We start from the raw sequence: 20188 nt of genomic DNA, 5'->3' as shown, positions 1-20188 counted from the left end.
CAACCGGAATCCTGAGTCCTTCGTGCCTGGTTTGAATAATGTGTTGCCCCAATCGATTTTACCCATGAAGTTCAGTTTACGGTATGTCTTCTGTGGCTCTTAGGGAAGAGCTTTCCAAACTTCCAAAAAATAACCCTGATGGACCAGCCCTGTTAATTTGTATTATGGGAAGTGTTTTGAGCTCAGCTAAAAGTTAAGATATCTTTGCCTCTGCTCCCTTAATTTGGACCTTTCTTTTTTAACTTTTAATTTGTATTTCCCACAACTTTATGAGAGTGCATTACCAAATTTCTGGAGTAACCATTAAATAATATTTTCATTGAACTACATTTTTGCTGTTAAGGCTCAGTCAAGATGATATTCAATTTGTTTGGTTTGAACTTCACTTCATTTCTCAAATAAATCTTTACTTGTCGGATGGTCAGAATCCCCCTTTACCCTCACATTTCGGATTAGGGGTGACTGTCGGACCATTTCCACTTTGTTGAGCCTCGCTGAATTAGAATTGGCTGTTAGGGCCAAACACGGGATTTAGTTTAATTAAGTCAGAATGACATACTTGACCTTTTACGGTATATGGAACTGTGTGTTCATGAGAGCAATGTTTGTAGTTATTTCTCAGAACAAGTCAGCTCATTTTTTGTTTGAATATCATTTAAATCAGCAGTTCCCATCTGCAGTTTCCAGGGAATATGAGAGGATAATGTGGAGTAGCTAATTTGAAAAAACTATAAAAGAAATTATGTTGTTAAAAAAAAACAAAAAAACATATTTAGAAGGAAAAACAAAACAAATAAAAGCTTACAAATTGGTGTGAGGCTGATTTTGGTATGTTAATTGTTACAAAATCAATAAACTACTACTTATAATGAGCCAACTGCACAAACGACACCTCACATGTGAGACTAAGAATGTGTGAGAACTAGTTAGCAGAGGATTCAAATTAGAACTGCAAAAGGTAATGGATACATGCTTAAAGCTTTTAGCATTTGGCACTCTAAGTGTATAAACCATAGACCGTTAATATTAATATCATCAATCAATCAATATATATACAGTCTATGGTATAAACACAGACTTGACCAAAGTATAGAAAAAAAGAACCAAGCCTAAACATATGCAAGACCACTGTCTTGTAGGAAAATATGCAACATGCACCTTTATTCTAATATGTTCATCCTTTGTTTGTTCTCATAACTTTGTTCATTTAGAGTAAGCTACAGGTTTAAAATGACTTGTATTTACACAACCTGTAAAGAAGAATTTTTCTAATTTAAAAGATGAAATAATTTATTTAAATTCAAGTTTTTTTGTTTTGTTTTTGAAAGAGCAACAGCATTTCTCCACCATCTAAAAAAAACAAAAAAAAAACTGCACAGGAACACATTTAGCATTAATTGGGCAGAGCCCCGGCCTCCAGAGCCTGGACAGGAAGTGCTGGGTGCACCAAAGGTCAGAAGAAACTGCTCGGATCCGTGTGTGGGTGTATCTCCAGATAACAGGGAGAGGGGAGGAAAGGAAAAGAAATGTGAAATGGAGAAAAGTTGAGGAGGGAGAGGGAATAGCGAGGTTTAAGTGAGACAGCAGAAAAAAAAAACACAATGAGAGAGAAGGGTTGGCGTGGGGGGGGGGGGGGGGGGGGGGGAGTAGGTGGTGGAAGTGTTTTTTGTGCATTGTGTGAAATGTGATCACGTCCTGGAACCGCTCAGACAGCTGGGAAGTTCCCCTGCCCCTGGCTTCCAACTGGGAGCACTTTGAGGGGACACCGGGGCTGCAGACCATATAGTTCTGTGGTTAACCCTTCATCAGCTGCTGCTGCTGTGGAGGAGCTATAAATAACAACACTCAAACGCCTTGAAACTTAAGTCACATTTATTGATTTTAGCCAGTATGACTACCTTTACACAGACATCCCCCCCTCTCTACTGAAAAACATCAACACTTTCATAGGATTAGTTCAGCAGTAATACATCAGACTCAAGTTAATTTGTTTTCCCCTCAATTTTAACACCCTGACAAAAGTTTACATGTTTATTTTCAATTCTGTGTAAAGGTTCCATGACTGAAAAACATGCATATGACATTTAGCTGTAATCAATATGTCACTAATCGTAATGCACATTATTGATAAGAATACAGTACTGCATGACAATTCAAATAAATACCAACATACAGGTGAAGTCGTTATTTCATATAAAGATATCAAACTCTCATTATGGATCAATACTGAAACACAATAGGACAATATAAAGTTTGCACAGCTAATTTTATTATCACAATGCTATCGCTTCCAGCAAACAGAAAACTTTATTCCTTTTTTTAAATGTAAAACTATCTGAATTGCACTTTTATTTCCTAGCTTTTTCGTCCATATTGGTAACTTTAACGCCTCAACAAACAAGCATTGGCTATAATGGCACTAGTCAAGCTTGTTGATGCTTATTTTGTTTTCTGTTTCCTGAAAACATAATGTTCAAAGATATAAAAAAAAGAAAAAAAAGATTCAAGAATAAAAAAAAAACACAACAAAAACTCAAACTGGACAAAAAGAAAGAAAATGCGCTCTCTGCACATTTTTTTCAACAATACTATTGATATCACATTACCTTCACCAAACAAAGCTAGAGATGCGGAGATGTTTCCAATAGTACACCAATCTACTCCAACACATTACAGATGCTTGGAGCATTTTGTTCAATAGCCAAAGGGATATCATTTGGTTCCCAAAGTTTGATAAAAAAAAAAAAAAAAACCTTTTCTTAATACCCCTGAATTTATTGAGTGGGATCAATGACCTGCAGAATTCAATACAATTTCAGTTTTATTGAGCTAATTTTAAAACGATCATGTCACTCAAGCAAACGGGAAAATTCCCTTTGCACTTATTGCCGCTCACAGTCATTTTGAACCCAAAGTCCTCGCCTATATAAAAAATAGCAAACATAAAATACTAGTCTAAGATTCTCCCTTGAAACAATGAAGGCACTACTGGTCAGAAACAAAGAACTAAACAAACCCAAAACAAAACCCCGGCCCTCGCTCGGAGAGCCATGGCCCCGACGACGTCTTTCTCAGTGACGGTTTGTCTTCTTTCAGAGTCTTGATTCTTTTCAACCTAAACGGTGCACCAAGATTTGGCACGATAAACAAAGAGAGAATGAAACAATTCCAATTTGGAATTTAATTGTCGCACTTGCAGAGAATTCTGAAAGTCAGTGATCCCGTTTCAGTGGAACGCCCTCGGTAAGAAGTTAGGAAAAGCATATAATACCACTCAAATGTTTCCCAAAAACACAACTTACCTATTCGAGTCAGAGCGTTGTCAAGTTTCATTGTGTTATTTTGAACTATTCCTAGGAATAATAAATACATTAAAAAAAACCAGAATTTGATCACCCTGGATTTTTTTTGTATGAACATGGCAGTAGAACAAACACAAAAATAAAAACAAACAGCATAAAATATGATGTAACAAAACAATTTAAAAACAGGATTATTTGATGGATAAAATCTTGAGGATGAAATCATAATAGTAGGTCTGTGGTTTGTGGAGCTTTTACTAGAGTAAATAGTTTCTGTTACAGTATTTAAGTTTGGATGATGCAGGAGGACGTATAATCCTATAGTCTCATAATAACCTATACTGAATAACTCACAAACCATAGTACTACCACATTTTCCTATAGGTTAATTATAGTCTGTTATAATTCTATATAATGAAAGTGCACAGATAACAAAAAAACAATAAACTAAAATAAAACAAAAGATAAAAAAACAGACCAAACTGCTCGTTGATTTACATTGAGAAACAACCCCATGTCCCCTGGCTTCTCGTTGGAGGTTTCGATTAGCCAATCACAAACTCTTGTCAGAATTTCAGTTTATTAGACCCGTGAGAAATTGGCTTCCAGCAGCAGCACGCAAACATTTCATTCCAATAGCCATCAAATTTTAAAAGCAATAAGAAGGAAGTAGGGCTGTTTGTTAGACTGAAAATCAGTGTTTTCTTTTAGCAATTTTTCTCAAGTCCGAATTTTAGTGCCAACTCGTTTCGGCGAACTCAATCGGCAGTGAGAATGGACCTTGTGCTGATACTTCGTCATTACTGAAAAATGAAGAAACAAACAAATGATCAGCGTTAGCATTAAACACATAATATAATTGTTCTTCACTTGCCAAGCGGGCAGCCATAGTCCGGCGGCTCACTGGGCAATAATGCCGGGCTGCATAGTCCGGCATTATTTGTCAACTGACCGTTAATATGGCAGCTGAGTCCACACAGACAAAGCAGACGGCGGCTGTAGTTAGTCAAAGCAGCAGAAGCCATGTTAGGAGCCTTGAGGCAGCCAATCTCACTGATATAAAAAAGCGCATTCGCCACAAATTCTCCTGCAGCTGCAGTTAGGAAGCCAATGACTCACAAGTTCCAGAATCTTTGATTCACAGCACAGAGTTGAAGCCATACCCCGACCACCCAGGTCAAAGGAAATTGGTCTTTCTCATATGCCATGCAAGTTAATGAAAAATGGGTTATGTTGTTGACATGCAGGCTTGCTATAAAATCAGAAACTGGATGCATCGTGTGGTACAACTTAAGGTGATGTGGGAGGAGCCTGCAAGTAGAGGTAGGAGGAGCTCGTCAGGTGGCATGCTGTTATGACACCAGATAAGCCAGACATTGATTTCAAACCAGACCGAGCAAAGTGGGAATTCATCTACATAAGGAGAGGGGGTTCTAGTCACAATCACGTCCTGGGGTCTATCTACTGCTCAGTGATTCCACAGAGCCTATACAAGGAGAAGGGTTAGGGGCTTAACGAATTTGAATCAATGTCCTCTGGTTGATCGAGCAACCAGTCTTCAGTTTCTTTATCTTTCCTCCAAAAATGACCAGGAGTTTCTCCTTCAGGAAACCCCTGGACTCATTTATTGGTCGGCTCTCAGCCTGACAGCTGGCTTTCATCACCAGCATGTTTGGCTTTCTTATCTCCTCTCTCAGGAGCTGGTTTACAACATGAGTAGTTCTCCCTCCGCTACTCTCTAAACCTTTTCTGCGTCAGCGCAAACTGATAGAAAGAATACGTCACACTTGTAAGTTAAGTGAATCTCAAACTTAAGAGTGATTGACCTCTAAGGAGGTGTGTACGATAGCCGTGTCTCCATGCTGTGAGCTGCGGCTTATGGATGCACACTCAAGCAGGGTTGACCGCTGACTTTGTTCCATTTTCAGAGGAATAATTAGGCTCCCTCGCTTCATATTTAAGAGTAAGGAATACTGTAGAATCCTGCAAGATTATAACCTGAACATGATCATTTTAAGAATATAGATTTTAATATATAGCATAGTGGTAGTAGAAAATGCATAATTTGATGAATCTTGCAGGATTTTCTCACATCAACCCTGCTTTTAGCATCACAAAACTATTGTGTCTATGATCCACAAGCGATACATGGATTTAATAAACACAATCCCCACTATTTTTTTTTCCTATTTGCGTAATGCTAGCTTGCAAGGGGTTAAAGCTATTGTGGATACAAAAACAGTACGTCGCTGTCCTCGCAAACCAGTCACCCTCCATTTGCAAAGGTTAAAAACATAATACACACATGAGGGCCCTTTGCGTAAACGCTGACACACACACACACACACACAGACACACACACACACACAAATATCGGGAACACAACGTATGCAAGGACGTTACCTGATGAAAATATTCAGGGCAACTTTCCCCACAATTCCTTATTCTAGTTAAAGGGTGAGTGGTGATGCTGGGGGAGCAGGCTGCTGACAATCTAAAAGAGAGACGGTCGTCGTGGCGACCGAGCGACAAGACAGATTAGAGAAATTAGGAAAGGGTTTTAAGCCACGTTAACCACACAGAAATTATTTGAGAGCTCTGAGCGTTCACCCAAAAATAGAGAATGGGGGAGAGAAAAAGAACAGTTCAAGGACGGGGCTTTACATCAACAGATAAATATACCGTCGTTTGGGTCAACAGGCACTTTTGCCGAGTGGTCGGTTGGTTTTGTTTGCAGATTTACTGTGTGCACGTGGGTGCCTTTTTGATTTGTGCTCTTCTAGGATTTCCTCCGTATTTAAAAAATGGTCTTTGATCAAAACTATATATTGTATCTCTGCTCACAGTAATCATTATGTCCACTTTAATAGAAGTAGGAACCTGAGGCACCTATGCGGAAGTGCACTTAATTTGGGTGTGGAGATCGATTTGTCAAACGTTCTTTCTCTCTTATAATATGGCTCAGAAACAATCCATCGCAACAATATGGGTCACATGGAACAGCCCTCCTGTATTTCACCAGACAACAAATAACTCCTCTTTTTTTTTACAGCGTAGAGCCCTGTAGTACACGCTTTTGCTTTGTATCACACATCTGACAACAGAAAAACTGTTCAAAAAGCTCATAAGCGTTTTTAGCTGCAAGCCATGCGATTCTACTGACCCTTTTGTATTGGTGTGCTAGCATCACAGCTTCAAAATGACCCTGAAATAAACACCTGTGGTCACAGGTGCTCCTTTTCTGCCCAAACAATTCTATAATAAAACCAGTAGCCAACCCACTTATGATTTTTTGAATTCCTGTGTAGAATCATACTGTGCTCCCCTAGCAAGAAAGCAGAGGGAGATTGCATATTTTTAGTTCCTTTCTCTTCAAAAAGTTCCTTTTTCTTTAAAAGTGACCTGATTTAGACAGTGGGCTGCTGGACACAATTCTGTCCTGGGGGGGCCAGGACAGAGAGGCAGGAGAGAAAAGGGGGCTTTTATTAAAGGAGCACCCATGCCGACAGACAAAACACCGTCAGGTTGACATCTTTACAAGTCCCCAACCCCACAATATGTTACTGTTACCAGGCAATACACTCAGGGGGGCAGAAAAAAACAAGCACAAAAGCTGTCAGTGCCACCACTTACATTATACGTACAGCACCGTGACAGCGGAAAGAATAGACACTCCATTATACCCACAATGCCCCAATATGACCGGGGCCCTATAATCCACATGCCATATATGTCTACTACAGTCCAAACGTCTAGTGCACACTGTACATCCGCATTCCCCTAAGCATTTACACTAGCACACACGAGCAGCCGGTTAGTCACACAGCAGTCCCTAGAGGAGCGCAGGCTGGCCAGGGAGCTAAGCGAGCGAGTGGGGCTCTTTAACACTAAGGCAGGGAGGTTTTGGCCCATCAGGCCCCCTCCCCTCTGTACACAGCAGTCCCTTGCAGACTTCTCAGCCGCCTCAGTCACAGTAGATCTTGTACTTCTCGCTGCAAAAGACTGAAGGGCCGCCCAGAATGCCGTTGGGCACAGCATTGTTGAGCTCTGGTCGGCCGGAGCCAGAGCAGGTGAGACTCGGACTTACGTGGGGGTTTACAGAGGTGCCGCTGGTGGCCTTGCTGCGGGCCTTAGCCCGACCGGTGCTGCCTCCCCGGCGGGTCTGCTCGTGGTCAAACTCCAGGTCTTCCAGACGCTGAGTCAGGGCTAGTTTCTGCTGGATTGCCATTCGCAGCAGGGAGTTGAGGGTCTTCTTCTCATCCTCTGCTGCAGCCAGCTGCCTCTGCATCAAATCTAGCTGAGTGACATACTCGTCGCAACTGCAAGACAGACAGAGAGAAAACTGTAGTCAGGTACGGCTGTTTTCACTTTGAACTGTAATTGAAAAATATTAGCATGTTTTTACACCATCAAAACCTTTTCTGTTTAGATTTAGATTTTAAATTTAGATTCTCCACAAGACAGTAGCCTACGGGCAGTTCCAATAATACTAAACAGCCTTTGCCTCAATGAAGCAAAAACTTAGTTGGCTTTTGGTCATGTCTGCATTAAAGCATTGCAAAACTGCAGTGCAACAGTCTTGAAGACTAAAACATCTGAGGCACTTGCACCATGACCTTTCCCATGGGTACAGTGTATTTTTTGCCACCACCAGGGGGAGCCATTGATCCAGATAGTACAGACCTGATGAGACTAGCAGAGCTCCGGCATTATTAACTAATCATTTCAACGCCCATTTCTGTAACCTCCGCCGAACTTCACAAACTGAAATGTCTTTGGCTCATTTTAAGTAATTTGAGTAAAACCTTTACCATACATAGTGACAACCTTTGTCTGTCCACAGCTGCCATCACTTGGTGATACATGTCTTAATTGAATAATGCGACATAGTAAACTTCCCCCTGCCATGCCTGAAAATGACTCGACATTCCAAGAGCTTGGAACACAAGATTCACTCTGAATAGTAAAAAAAAAGTTATATACACACTGTATATTTAGCTTCTGTGAATAATATGAGGAGTGTATGTGTGGTCAAAGTTAAGAATACATCACATACACTAAGGATGAAGCATTAACCTAAGGGTCCCTTAGAAGATCTTTTGTATGTCACATGAGGAACAGGCTGGGGAGGGGTCAGAGAGAGGAGAAAAATGAACATGTGAAAAAAAGAAATAGGATTCATTGCTCCAGGCTGAAGGTGTTCACACCTTATCGCCACTTTTCCAGTTGGGGTGAGACTGTATCACTCCTATCCATCTCTTCCAACTCCCATCTCTGTACCAAATAGCACAACTGTCCCCCGACCGCTAAATATTACTGAGTGCTGCACTGCGACATTATTACCTGGCTCCCTGTGCTCCCGATGTGTGTGTGTGTGTGTGTCTGTCTAAGGCTGGACAGGTAAAGAAAGTGGGTCACCCAGAGGGATTTTTAGGCAGGGGGGTTCATATCTACACTCTCCATCTGCCGTTCTTGTCCTCACCTTTCGTTTTCATGCTTTTCTCCTTTGCCAAACCTTCCCCATTTTCATTACCTTGCTTTCTCCTTCATCTCTCTTTCCATCACATCCTCTCTCCCAGCTCTGATCATGCCTCTCCAGCCTTTCTTCCTCTGACGCCTCCTCGATGCAGTCTCCCTCTGTCTGCGTCAGTCACTTTCTCTCTCCCTATCGTCGTCATCCCTACTTTCTTTGTTGCTGACAAAGCAATCGGAGTGTCATTCTCTATTAATGGCTGACACACCTCTATGAAGGGAGGGGTTGTTATGTTGCAAGCGGCATCTAATATGCCACAACCTACACTTAACCAACACTTTTAAACTTTCAAAACCACAAGAATGCAGAAATCCTACTTATGTCATGCTGCTCATCTTTTGTATTCCAGCAATAACTTTTGTTTTTTCAGTAGGCGTGTGAGATGTAATGGTATTGTTTGGTCATTGTTTGACTGCTTGAAATGATGCACTGAAAAATTATAAATGATTTTTCTGAAAATAAGCAGATCTGCCAGTAAAATGAGATTCTTGACCTTTTTCCAACCAAAATAAACAGTTTTTTAAATATTTCCTACATTCAAGTGTGATTGTGGGATTGTTATTATATGTAGAGGCTGCACTAGGAACAAGTTGAATTGTCTAGGCCCACATGCAAATAGTCTCGAATCACACCAACAACAGCAGATGTTTTTGCTGTGTGTGGTGCTGCACGTGGTTGTGGGCCACGTGAACTCTGGCCTTGCCAGACCACCATACAAACAAACCATACCCTCCCGTTTTGTGTGTGCAGTTTGATTCCCAGTGGGACTCTCACACACACACACACACACACACACACACACACAGACAACAGGGATCAGTGCTGCTTCATTAAACCCACTATGAGATGGGGGTACGACCCGGGAGGGAGGGGATAGGGGGGCTGGCAGCGCCTTTAGACGGCTCAGCCCCTCTTGCATGGGGGGGGGGAGAGAGTGTGTTTCTCCCGGGAAAAAACAGAGGAGTCTATTCTTGGGACTGGAGGGATACAATGGAAGCCTTTTTGGCCTGCTGATGGGGTGTGGTGGCACAATGTCTGAAGGGGGTTGGGAGGCGGCTGCTAGTCTTTTGAAGATGAACAGTCATCATGTTCACATCACTGACAAACTTGTTACATTAACCAATGTCATTTATGGATGCCTAAAATAACCTATAAACTATTGCATCATTCTTCGTTCACTTCACAATCCATAATGGCTCCAAAGCAAAGAAATACACACAACCTCAGCTCAGCTGTTGTCTGGAGCTTGATTGGTCATGGTGGGATAGCTATCAGAGAGTGAGCAGGGAGGAGGAGGCAAGAACAGAGTGAAAGAAAGAACGATGGAGAGGGAATACAACAAACAACAGAACAGAGAACAGCAGGATGACTGAGGGTGTGAGTTAAGAGGTGAAAATGTGACCTGGGATAATAGTTTGACTATTAATCAGTATGAGCAGGAGCTGCGAGCATGTTGTGACATGTCTTAGGAATGTTAGAGGCAGGAGCTTACTGTTAACATGACACCAGAGGCTGCAGCTGAAGAGGCATGCACACACACACACACACACACAGAAACAGAGAGAGAAGCACGTACAGACAAACACTCAACCCAGTGTCTCGAAATACACTTTAAAGAAATCTCAAGTAACTCTAATCTATGAGAGCGGCATGAAATCACACAAAGGCACAAAAATCTACACATTCTTTCAATTCCACTCCACCTTTCTTCCCCTTTTTCAAAGACCACACATTTGTATCTGAGAGTTTTCCACGTCTCAGAAATCAATCTTTTACAGACTTTGTGTGGTGAGCGGAGATTACCATGAAAAAAAAGACAAATCAGTCAAATTGGGCTCCTGTAGTGGGCTTTAACTGGAGGCCTGCCCCCTTCCTCTCTTTCTTTTTCAGATGACTATAGAACCGGGTGTTTGGTGATGAGGAAGGACGGAAGGGGGGGGGAGTGTGGGAAACCTCGATCGGGCGAGTCCCCCAGCCTCTCAATGAGTCCCCTGACCCAGCTCTGTGCCGTGTAGGACAGAATTTACATACCAATATGTGAATACCATAAACGGACAGACTGTAATTCATGCATAGGCACCAGAACAGTGACAGACTACCGGGGTTGGAGTCTCAAGAGCATCACCATCAGGGGAGTTGGTTTTGTGCACAAGGAGAAAAACACGTGCGTTGATGCAGGCGCTAAACAGAAAGCTGGGATGTGTATGTGTGTGTATCTTTAAGCCTCTTTTGCTGGAGAGGCTTAAGGTAATGACAGACACTTCACAATGGCTCTACTTCTTCACAGCAAATATGATCTCACACCTTCTCTGCACTGCTCTAACAATGACAAGTGATACAACTCATGCGTCCCTAGAGGGTACAAAATGACATCACAAAGCAAGGTCTGGTTTCCTCTTTGTCCTGGTTGCCTTTAGTCCAAATGGATAAGCATTACACCCCCATCCTCTAACCACATTGGCTCTGCAGTGCGCCAAAAGCCCTATGACAACATACACTATCATATTTGCATACAGGGGAATTTTCCTCCTGTTACCAACTGATTAGACACTGCAGGTATACGGAGTAACTTCAGCGAGCACACATCCAGGACAGCTATTAGACTACTGAATGGGTAGGATGAGAGGCGCTGAGCTGACCACACCTTCCCTCTATAATACTGTCTATCCCCACCCTCCTCCTCTACCTCTCCTCCCTTTGCACAGCTTGAGCTTTGCTGTGGATTGTGGAGGAGTCTTAAATGCAGAAAGAAAGACTGTCTCAGCATCTCAGCGTAGCCATCTGGACCGGAGCTTATATTTGCGTGAAAATGGAGCATCTTAAGGACATCCACAGAGAGGAAAAGCAACTCAAAAAGGGAGTTGTGCATCAACAGTGAAACCACTATGATTCCAAGTTTTGCACATCCTGCATTAAACTGTACTCTCTTTTTTTCTTAATGTTAAACAGCTATATTGTATTGCTTGTTTCTGTATTTATTGTTAATTTCATATTACATGTATACACCAACCACAAAAGGTAAATTCCTTGTAAGTGTTACTTGGCAAAGGGCACTAGCACTCATTTTATTACCTTCCACATTATGCATACACACAAAAACAAACAAGCAGTGTGTAAGTCTACTACGTGTTGAGGCGTGAATGCTTAATCCAGACTAAGTTGAGGTGGGATTATGCACAGAATCTTTGACCGGCTTCTATTTGGAATCAGAAAAGATTAGTGTGTGTCAGCCCATCTGACACACACACACACACACCACACACACACACACACACACACCACAACACACACACACCACACACACACAACACACACACACACACACACACACACAACCACACACACACACACACACACACACACACACACACACACACACACACACACACACACACACACACACACACACACACACACACACACACACACACACACACTTTACAGTAGGTGACATATTTAAATGATACCCAGATTAGATACTATCTGTGCTCTATAGTCAGGATTAATGCTGGTATCCCTTCCTGACCGCGATTCGCAAAAACAAACACTATAAACATGTCAAGACCACAGAGACACATATGGTAAACATGGATTACACCATGATGATATTATCTTTAGTTTACCTGGTTATAGTGGGTATGATATTTGTATGGTGCATGTGCAGTAGTTAGTTGTCTGCTGTGTTACCGGCTGCCTCTTCAAACTAATCTGCGGTTTGCGATTCATGCAAAACCACGTGGGTAAACAAAGACTGCTTATGTGACTATAAAATGAGGTTATAATGGTGTGTCGGATAAATGCTTTTCTCTCATATATGAGTCTTGGAAGGCAGGATGAGTGAAAAATATTTTTCCAGTGAGGTCCACTGAGCAGGTTTCTTACCGTGTGGCGAACATAGCTCGGAGAGAGGAAAAGGTGGCCGCGTCCTCCTTCAGGGCTTTGAGCTCATTCCTCAGTTTCATCATGGTCTCGGTTACCATGGCCTTTTCGTTCTCATACTTGCTCTTCAGATTGGCCAGAGCAACTTCAGCTGTCTGTGGGTGGACGAGAAGAACAAAAGGGTCAGAGCAGCTGGAAGGCATATGGGGTGTATTTCCTGTCGCAAGAAGTCTGCTAACTCAGACCACATCGTCTTTTTTCCATTTTTCAAGTCATTGAGGCAGCAGCCTGTAGTTGCTATTGTTAGCTGCTGGTTTAAAACCCATAGGTGTGTGGTTTATGAGGGGCTTTCATGTCTGCACTCTTTAGTCACTGAGTAACCACACACATTCTTTAAAAGGACTACCAGAGCAACTGCATGGACAGTGTGTCTCTGGGTTATGGTTCTTTGTGCTCTGGAGGGCTGTTCTCCAATCCTGACCACACAGATACTCTGGACAGCTGACACTATTGCTGCTGTCTCCACCAGTGTTTCTTATAGATCTTATCTGCAGTGCATTTGCTGCAACAGCTGATTAGACCTATAACAGCCGGCACCCTCTTCTTCTGTTTCTGTCTTTCAATGAAAACGGACAAATGTTTGGGAGTAACACCCACTTAGTTAAAAAAAGACAAAACAACCGACCTGCTTGTTGGCCTTGAGGACAGTCCTCAGGGTTGCAATCTGTTCCCTCTTGGTGCTGAGCAGGGATTTCAGTTTGAGGATCTCCTCCATGCAGGCGTCCTTGTCCTTGTCCGCCACAGTGCCGAGCTCCAGAGAGGCCACCCTCTGGCGCGACAGCTCTGTGGTGCGGTCCACAGCCAGCTGCAGGTGCTTGATCTGGTCTCTGATGATGGCCACCAGATTGTAGATGTTCATCGGCTCGCGGCGGTGGTCAGACACAGGAGAAGGCAGTGAGGAGACCGGTGAAGGGGCTCCGTCGCTTAGGTCGGTCTTACCAGGCTCGGGGAAGAGGCCTTTGGTGAGCAATATGGGAGAGCGTCGGCCACGGCCCTCCGGGCTGCTCCGACCACCCTTACCCTGCTTGTAAAAGTCGAGCATGACGCGGTTGGGTGTCTCGTTGTTGCACATGCAGACGTGGTTGTAGAGGGTGGCCAGTTCTTCGCTGAAGGTGACCAGCTCGTCCTGGGCCACACTTAGACTACCCTGGGATTCGCCAGCCACATCGCTCAGCTGAGAACACAGAGAGAAAGGCATCAACTAGGCACGTCTTCTTACAAAGTTTGTAAAAACATCAAAACAAGCACTTATCAGAAGGACTATATATATAGATATATATATATATCTATATATATGATATATAGATATAAGAGATGAGAGAGAGAGAGAGAGAGAGAGAGAGAGAGAGAGAGAGAGAGAGAGAGAGAGAGAGAGAGAGAGAGAGTGCGACTTCTCACCTTGCGCAGCTCCTTCTCTAGCTTAGCTTTCTCTTCTCTCTCTGACTGACTGGTCTTCTCCAGAGTTGCCAGCTTGCCTCCCAGCGTTGTGACATCGTTCTCCAGACGGGTGCGCTCCTCTTCGTAACGTGACTGACAGGCCTGGTATTCTGTCTTCAGAGTCTTCAGTTCCTCCTTCAGCTCTCCTGCTTCAGAAACAGCAACCTAGCGAAGCAAGAGCAATGGTTGAGAATATGTCAAAAAACAAAGAAGATATGTGTTGTAGGACGTTTCACTTTTTTCTGTCCTGTCTAGCCTCAACAATAAGAAGACATGTAGGTACCTTGTACTTGCACTCCAGAATCTCAGGTCCATTGATGTCCACCTCGTAGTAGTCTCCATCTTCATGGCTATCGCGTTCTTTCTCATTGTCCAAGGCAGACTGGCGCTCCTTGCTGGCCTGGAGCTTGCGTATGGCGTTGAGGTTCTCCGTGAGGCGGTTGACCTTCTCCTGATGCTCGGAGAGAGCACCGTTAGCCTGCTCTAGCTGTTTCTGGGAGTCCTGCAGGGTGGACAGCAGGTTGACCTTCTCACGCTCCATCTGAGGAGAGAGGCAGAGAAACAAAGAGGGGCAAGACGTGAGGTCATCATACTGTACCGTACTCTCTGCTTGGCTTATTACACACAAGTAATTTCACATTTGAATGTCTTGGTAACATGATGATGTGAATGATTCCTTTGAAGATTAAATCAGTGGATTATCTGTCCTCTAGAGTGGTAACTCTACCCAGTATCAGGCTTGTGTTGCCAAGGTATGTGAGGCTCATTTCCCAGTAGCCCAGCATCAGAGTCAGGATAATTTTGATAATTTGCTGCACTAGCTTCAGCTCAGCACAGGCAGCAACACTGGGCGGGTCGTCTTACACATATTTTGCTGATATAAGCACTGAGCTATTTGTAAATTCGCTGATCTGTAAATAATGTAAAAGGATCATGTACATGCTCATCTGCATACATTATTTATTAGTACGGAATATATAATGATGATTAGATTCAAAAAGAGATGGAAAGTTTGTTTAAGCTTGCTTGTCATGTTGAGGAGCCCTCTACATATCACTTTTTGAAATATAAAGTATGAAAGCATGACACTGTATAATGCTTGAGGCCTTTGTCATTTAAAAAGAAATCCATAATTCAAATATGCTGACACTGTTCTCACATATTTACAACATTACTTGTATTTGGAAGAGGGCTTGTGGGCAGCTAACACACATCACTGCCCATCCTCCTCGTGTTGTTATACATTGCCAGGGACCTAATAGGGCAATACCAGAGGAGGTCTTGGATCGATCATTTGAGCACCTAATCAATAGAATGAGATAAGGTAGGAAGAGAACAGAGTAAAGCTAAATTAGCCAAGGAAGCTTTTTGTTTACTCTGCTCCGATTCCTGCCTGGAATCTGTGGAATGACCTGGCAGGAGGCTTTAGCAGGCAGTAAGACATGCTGCTGGGTCATATCAAACACCGAGCTTTGTCACAGCCCGACAGATTTATCCCAATGGTCAGGTTGAGAACCAGAACGGTGCCCACAGCAGGGCAGCAGAGAGGTAACTTCAACTCTACTTTATTAATCCAGCAACTGTGTTTATGATGTGTGTGTGATGACGGGAGAAAAAAAATAAATAAAATGTAATCCCTTAAGCTTCAAAACAATTGTTGTCCACAGGTTCCCCATTCTTTCTGGTAACCATGGTGCCCAATCAGGCGTGGCCCTGGACTCATGGGGTGATGAGCAAGCAGATGGCAGGTCCACTGGTGCCACCACCCGCTGCCTCCCAGCCCAACAGAGCCTGAAGGGTGTGTGTGTCTCCCTGGATTAACTTTGCTAGAAGGGGATTTAGATCCCTGCAGCAGCCTTGGTCAGGATCTACTGACTAACTCACTCTTTCAGACACACCTCCAACCTAGTCAAATACATAGTCCGGCTGTCAGGAGTTTTTTTGTTTTTTTGGTAACTATTGTCAATCTAGTTTGTTTTTAGGAACAACACAGTATTCATAGTATGATAAATAAGCAGAGATATCTCTTCCCATATCAAGAATATCTGGTGTAGTCAAGGTTATTTATGTCTTTTGACTCTCAGTCGCTTACTATTGATTCTCTCTTCACTGAATACATCTAAAGTAACCGCAAATACTGCAACAACAAAAAAAAAAAAACGATTTACATGCCAATCTGTAAGATTGCGATCGATTTAAAAGACAATGTTTTCAGTTTTCTACGGGGGTTAAGAACAAACCTGCATCAATTGCTGTTTGAGCTTCTGGATCTCTGAGATGTTGAGTTCGCTCAGCAGGTCATCCACGAGGATGGGCGCAGGATGGAACAGCTCTTCCTTTTTGGGCGCGGAGATGCGGTTGTCGTAGGTGATGGTATTGGCCAGTTTGGTGAAGCCGTTCTCGTATCCGTGGAGGGCGTCGTCGTTGTTGGGTTCAGTGGCGGCATCGTCGCTGAACTTGAGACCATCCAGAGAAATGCTCAGAGGGCTGAGGGGAAAAGGTGGGAGCAGTGTGTCATTTAGTGTTCTTTTACAGTGCATGCTGAGGCCTGTGTGCGTCTTGTTTGCGTGAGTTTTACCTGTGACAAAGAGTGTCTCCAATGTTCATGTAGTGGGAGAGCTCTTTCCTCAGGGACGCTTTCAGCTCACGCTCAGTCTTGATGGTCTCCAGGGCCTCACCCAGCTGACGCTCAGCAATTTCTTTCAGTCGGATGGCATCCTCCAGCTGGCTGTTAAGGAACTGAGTGTCTTCCTCTAGACGACGGATCTCGTGCTTCAAACCCTCAAACTCCACCTGGACAAAGGAGGAGAGGGAACACCTTCAATGCATTTCAGAGTCACAGATAAATAAATACAACTTGATGCAGCTTCAATAAAAATGAGCTGTCAGGCTACTTCATGTGTGGCAAACCAGCAGGATCAACAAAGAACGGGATTATTCAAGAAAATGTTAATTGAGAAACTGTCCATTTAATTTCCCTTTCTAATTAGTTTCTACGTTAATTGGATTTGGGAAATCTCTTTTATATTGGATGTCTTAAAGTATAAGTCCTCTGTGATGGAAATAAGAGAACAGATTTCAAGAGGACAATGACATATGGAAAGCATTAACAGCTCCAGAATTAACAGCTCCAGCATAAAAGCTAACATCAAATGGAAATATCCTAATTCAGCTCTGTTTTACGTTTGCAGATGTGGATGTTTTCATTTGACTAAACCGAGGAAGTGTTAGAATCTCTGTCTGAAGGATGATAGCTGTTAAAGAGTCTGTCAAACACGGCAGCTCCAGGCATTTGAAAAAACAAAGACAGCCACTTATCTCTTTACTGTTTCAGAGGATCTTTATTATCGTAATTAAATCAGAATTTGAATGCGCCGCGCATGCTTCTTTGGGCTGTTTAATCAGTACAAGGATGATGAGTGGAAGGTGGAGGGCCTGTAAGGGTACTAGAGTAAGATGCTGTAAGATAGCATACACAGTACATGTGTGTTTAAAGAACTACTGGGGTACTTGGACGAGATGCCTGAAATTTCAAGTTTAATAAAACTTAACAGAGACGAGTGCGTGATGATAACCAGCACAAAGAAAAAAATTTACCAAGAAGGGGATGTTCTGCTGCATGAATCAAACTTCAAACATCTAGAGCTGCAGTCGTGTTCCATCCTCACCTGGCTCTGTTTGAGCACGGAGACCTGCTTCTGCAGCGAGATGTTCTCCTCCTCCAGCTCGGTGTAGTCCTGCAGCAGACGAGCCTCCCGGAACTTGTACTCCTTGATGTCATCACGCAGCTGATTCCTCTGAAGCTCCACCACCTGGCTGCTCTGTGGCGCCCAACAAATAGACAGAGGGACAAGACAAAGAGCTGTCAGGACTTTTTCAATCTTGTTTGACTGAGTGTGGGAGAGACTCTAATTGACTGGTTATTGTTGCTTTAGTGTTACTGTTAGTATCACATATGCTCTTTAACATTCTAAAGATTGCTAAATAAGAAGGGCTCCCTTCTGGCCAAACCTGGTGTGTGTGTGTGTGTGTGTGTGTGTGTGTGTGTGTGTGTGTGTGTGTGTGTTGTGTGTGTGTGTGTGTGTGTGTGTGTGTGTGGTGTGTGTGTGTGTTGTTGTGCGTGAATATTTCGGCATGGTCTATAAAATATTAGCAAACCAAAACTCTTTCTAGCACGTGTATTGACAGGGAGAGCTTAACATCTCAGCTGTTTTACAGGGAGGTGCCAGGTGTCTTACCGGGCAGTGGGCCATAAGTGTGCCCGCCTGCCAGCTCAGACGGCACCACAAAGACTGAAGCCTACTTATCTCTCTTGTGGTGACAGGCATTCAGCGGCCGAGAAGCACTGTAGTGGTCTAAATGTCTATAGAGGAGTTGAATTAGGCTCGGTTCTATGTACAGAGAGACACAAGGACTAATCCATGCGAATTGTAGACACCAGTTGTGCAAAAAGTGTCTCAATTTCAGTTGGAATTCAAAATCTGACATTTTCATTTAACATGCTAACATTTTCTAATTTTTAATAACGCAAGTGCTAGTTACAAGCAAGCACTAGTGTTTGTAATATACTGTATGTGCAGCTGGCTCTTTCTTGCTGCTCAGGAAAGGCCTCATTAATTATATAAAAGGTCAGAGAGGAAAGAAACAAGCCCTTCCCCCACTTGTAGACTGACACAAAACGAAGAATCCAATCAGCCCTACTGAGCCACCTGAATCCTTTCTACCTCATCACCCTGTTTAACCCTCCGTCCTCATCTTTCAAGGTTTGACACTGCCCCCCCAACCCTGCTGACTGGCTTATCCCAAAACATAAGAGCCCAACAGGACTTTTGGGTGGGGGAAATCTTAGCCGGCGGCCGTTGGAGATAGGGCAGATAAAAGCTCTGAAGTAAGGGGATACTCCCTGAAGGACTTTTTAAACCGAATAAACGAACATGCGCGATGTGTGAACTTAATGTGAGAAAGAGGGGGTTAAAGGATATGAAAAATACCTTCTATGTGTCCTCATACCTGGCAAATAAAGCGGATTCTGAAATACATCTCACTGTCTGAGCTGACCTTAAATGTTCATTTGTGCTAGCAAGTATGTCACTTTTAAGTTGCACATCACCTGCACACACTGTGGGCAGATGGTGTGCGAAAGCACGCAGTGTTACGTGTCCGCATGAATTTAATCACACCCACAACCACACCCAGTGTAGAATTTGTATATCTATTTACAAGTGTGAGACAGTAAGAGGACAACTGACCTTTATCTCATATGGTTGGATTTGATTGTGTTTTGGGAGTGGGATTGTGTGTGAGGGTGGCTTTTCCCGCAGAGTTGGCAGACAGAACCCAAAAGGGACAATTTTCCTCCCCGTCCTTTTTCCGGTGGGGGCCCCCTCATGCCGTCACTATCCTGCTTTGGGGTCATTTTAACAATTGCGGAATCAATGTGAGAAACTTCACTTTGCGACTTTCTCATGTCACCCTGCCCCTTTAATGGAAAACAACAGTGTATTATTACTGAAATGGAGGGGAAAAAAGTGGGGTGACAGGTATCCTGAGGGCCCAAAAAACCCCCTTTTTAAACTAGACGGACCCCTTAACAGTGATGCATTAAAGACAACTTCCTAATCTCACCATTTATGGTGAGTATTCATAGAATCAGGGGTTTTTTCAAAAACCCAAAGATAAAAAAACGCTTTATATCTAATAATGGGATAGGGACACCGCAACAAATTTTGTTTTTTTTTGTTTTCTCTTTAAATTTTAAATTTCTTGCTCATTTTGGGGTTACTAAAAAGGGGGAAATTTACTGGCAAAAATGATGTTGCTGGGTCCCGTGATGAAAAAAGCTCCTCTTGCCTATCAAAAAACTAAAAATAATAGTGTATACTTTATTAATCCCACAAGGGGAAATTACAATTTACACTGTTGTTATTACACACATTAAACACAGGCCTGAATTACACACACACATGCTCAGTACCTA

General features: G+C 43.0%; 1 protein-coding gene across 1 annotated transcript in view; it reads right to left on the bottom strand.

Moving 5' to 3' along the window:
- Positions 1-1858: 1858 nt before the first annotated feature.
- LOC116692357 (protein bicaudal D homolog 2-like) overlaps positions 1859-20188 on the bottom strand; it is a 46852-nt gene continuing 28522 nt past the window's right edge. Inside the window, 8 exon segments of the mRNA XM_032520589.1 lie at positions 1859-7621; positions 12718-12869; positions 13400-13948; positions 14173-14376; positions 14495-14752; positions 16452-16698; positions 16790-17004; positions 17880-18032. Of these exon segments, the coding sequence (XP_032376480.1) occupies positions 7267-7621; positions 12718-12869; positions 13400-13948; positions 14173-14376; positions 14495-14752; positions 16452-16698; positions 16790-17004; positions 17880-18032 (2133 nt within the window). The 3' untranslated portion in view covers positions 1859-7266.

The sequence above is a fragment of the Etheostoma spectabile genome, chromosome 7 (genome assembly GCF_008692095.1).
Source record: "Etheostoma spectabile isolate EspeVRDwgs_2016 chromosome 7, UIUC_Espe_1.0, whole genome shotgun sequence".
Classification (NCBI taxonomy): Eukaryota; Metazoa; Chordata; class Actinopteri; order Perciformes; family Percidae; genus Etheostoma; species Etheostoma spectabile.
Note: the sequence above shows the minus strand (reverse complement) of the source record. Positions and strands in the feature narration are given on the sequence as shown.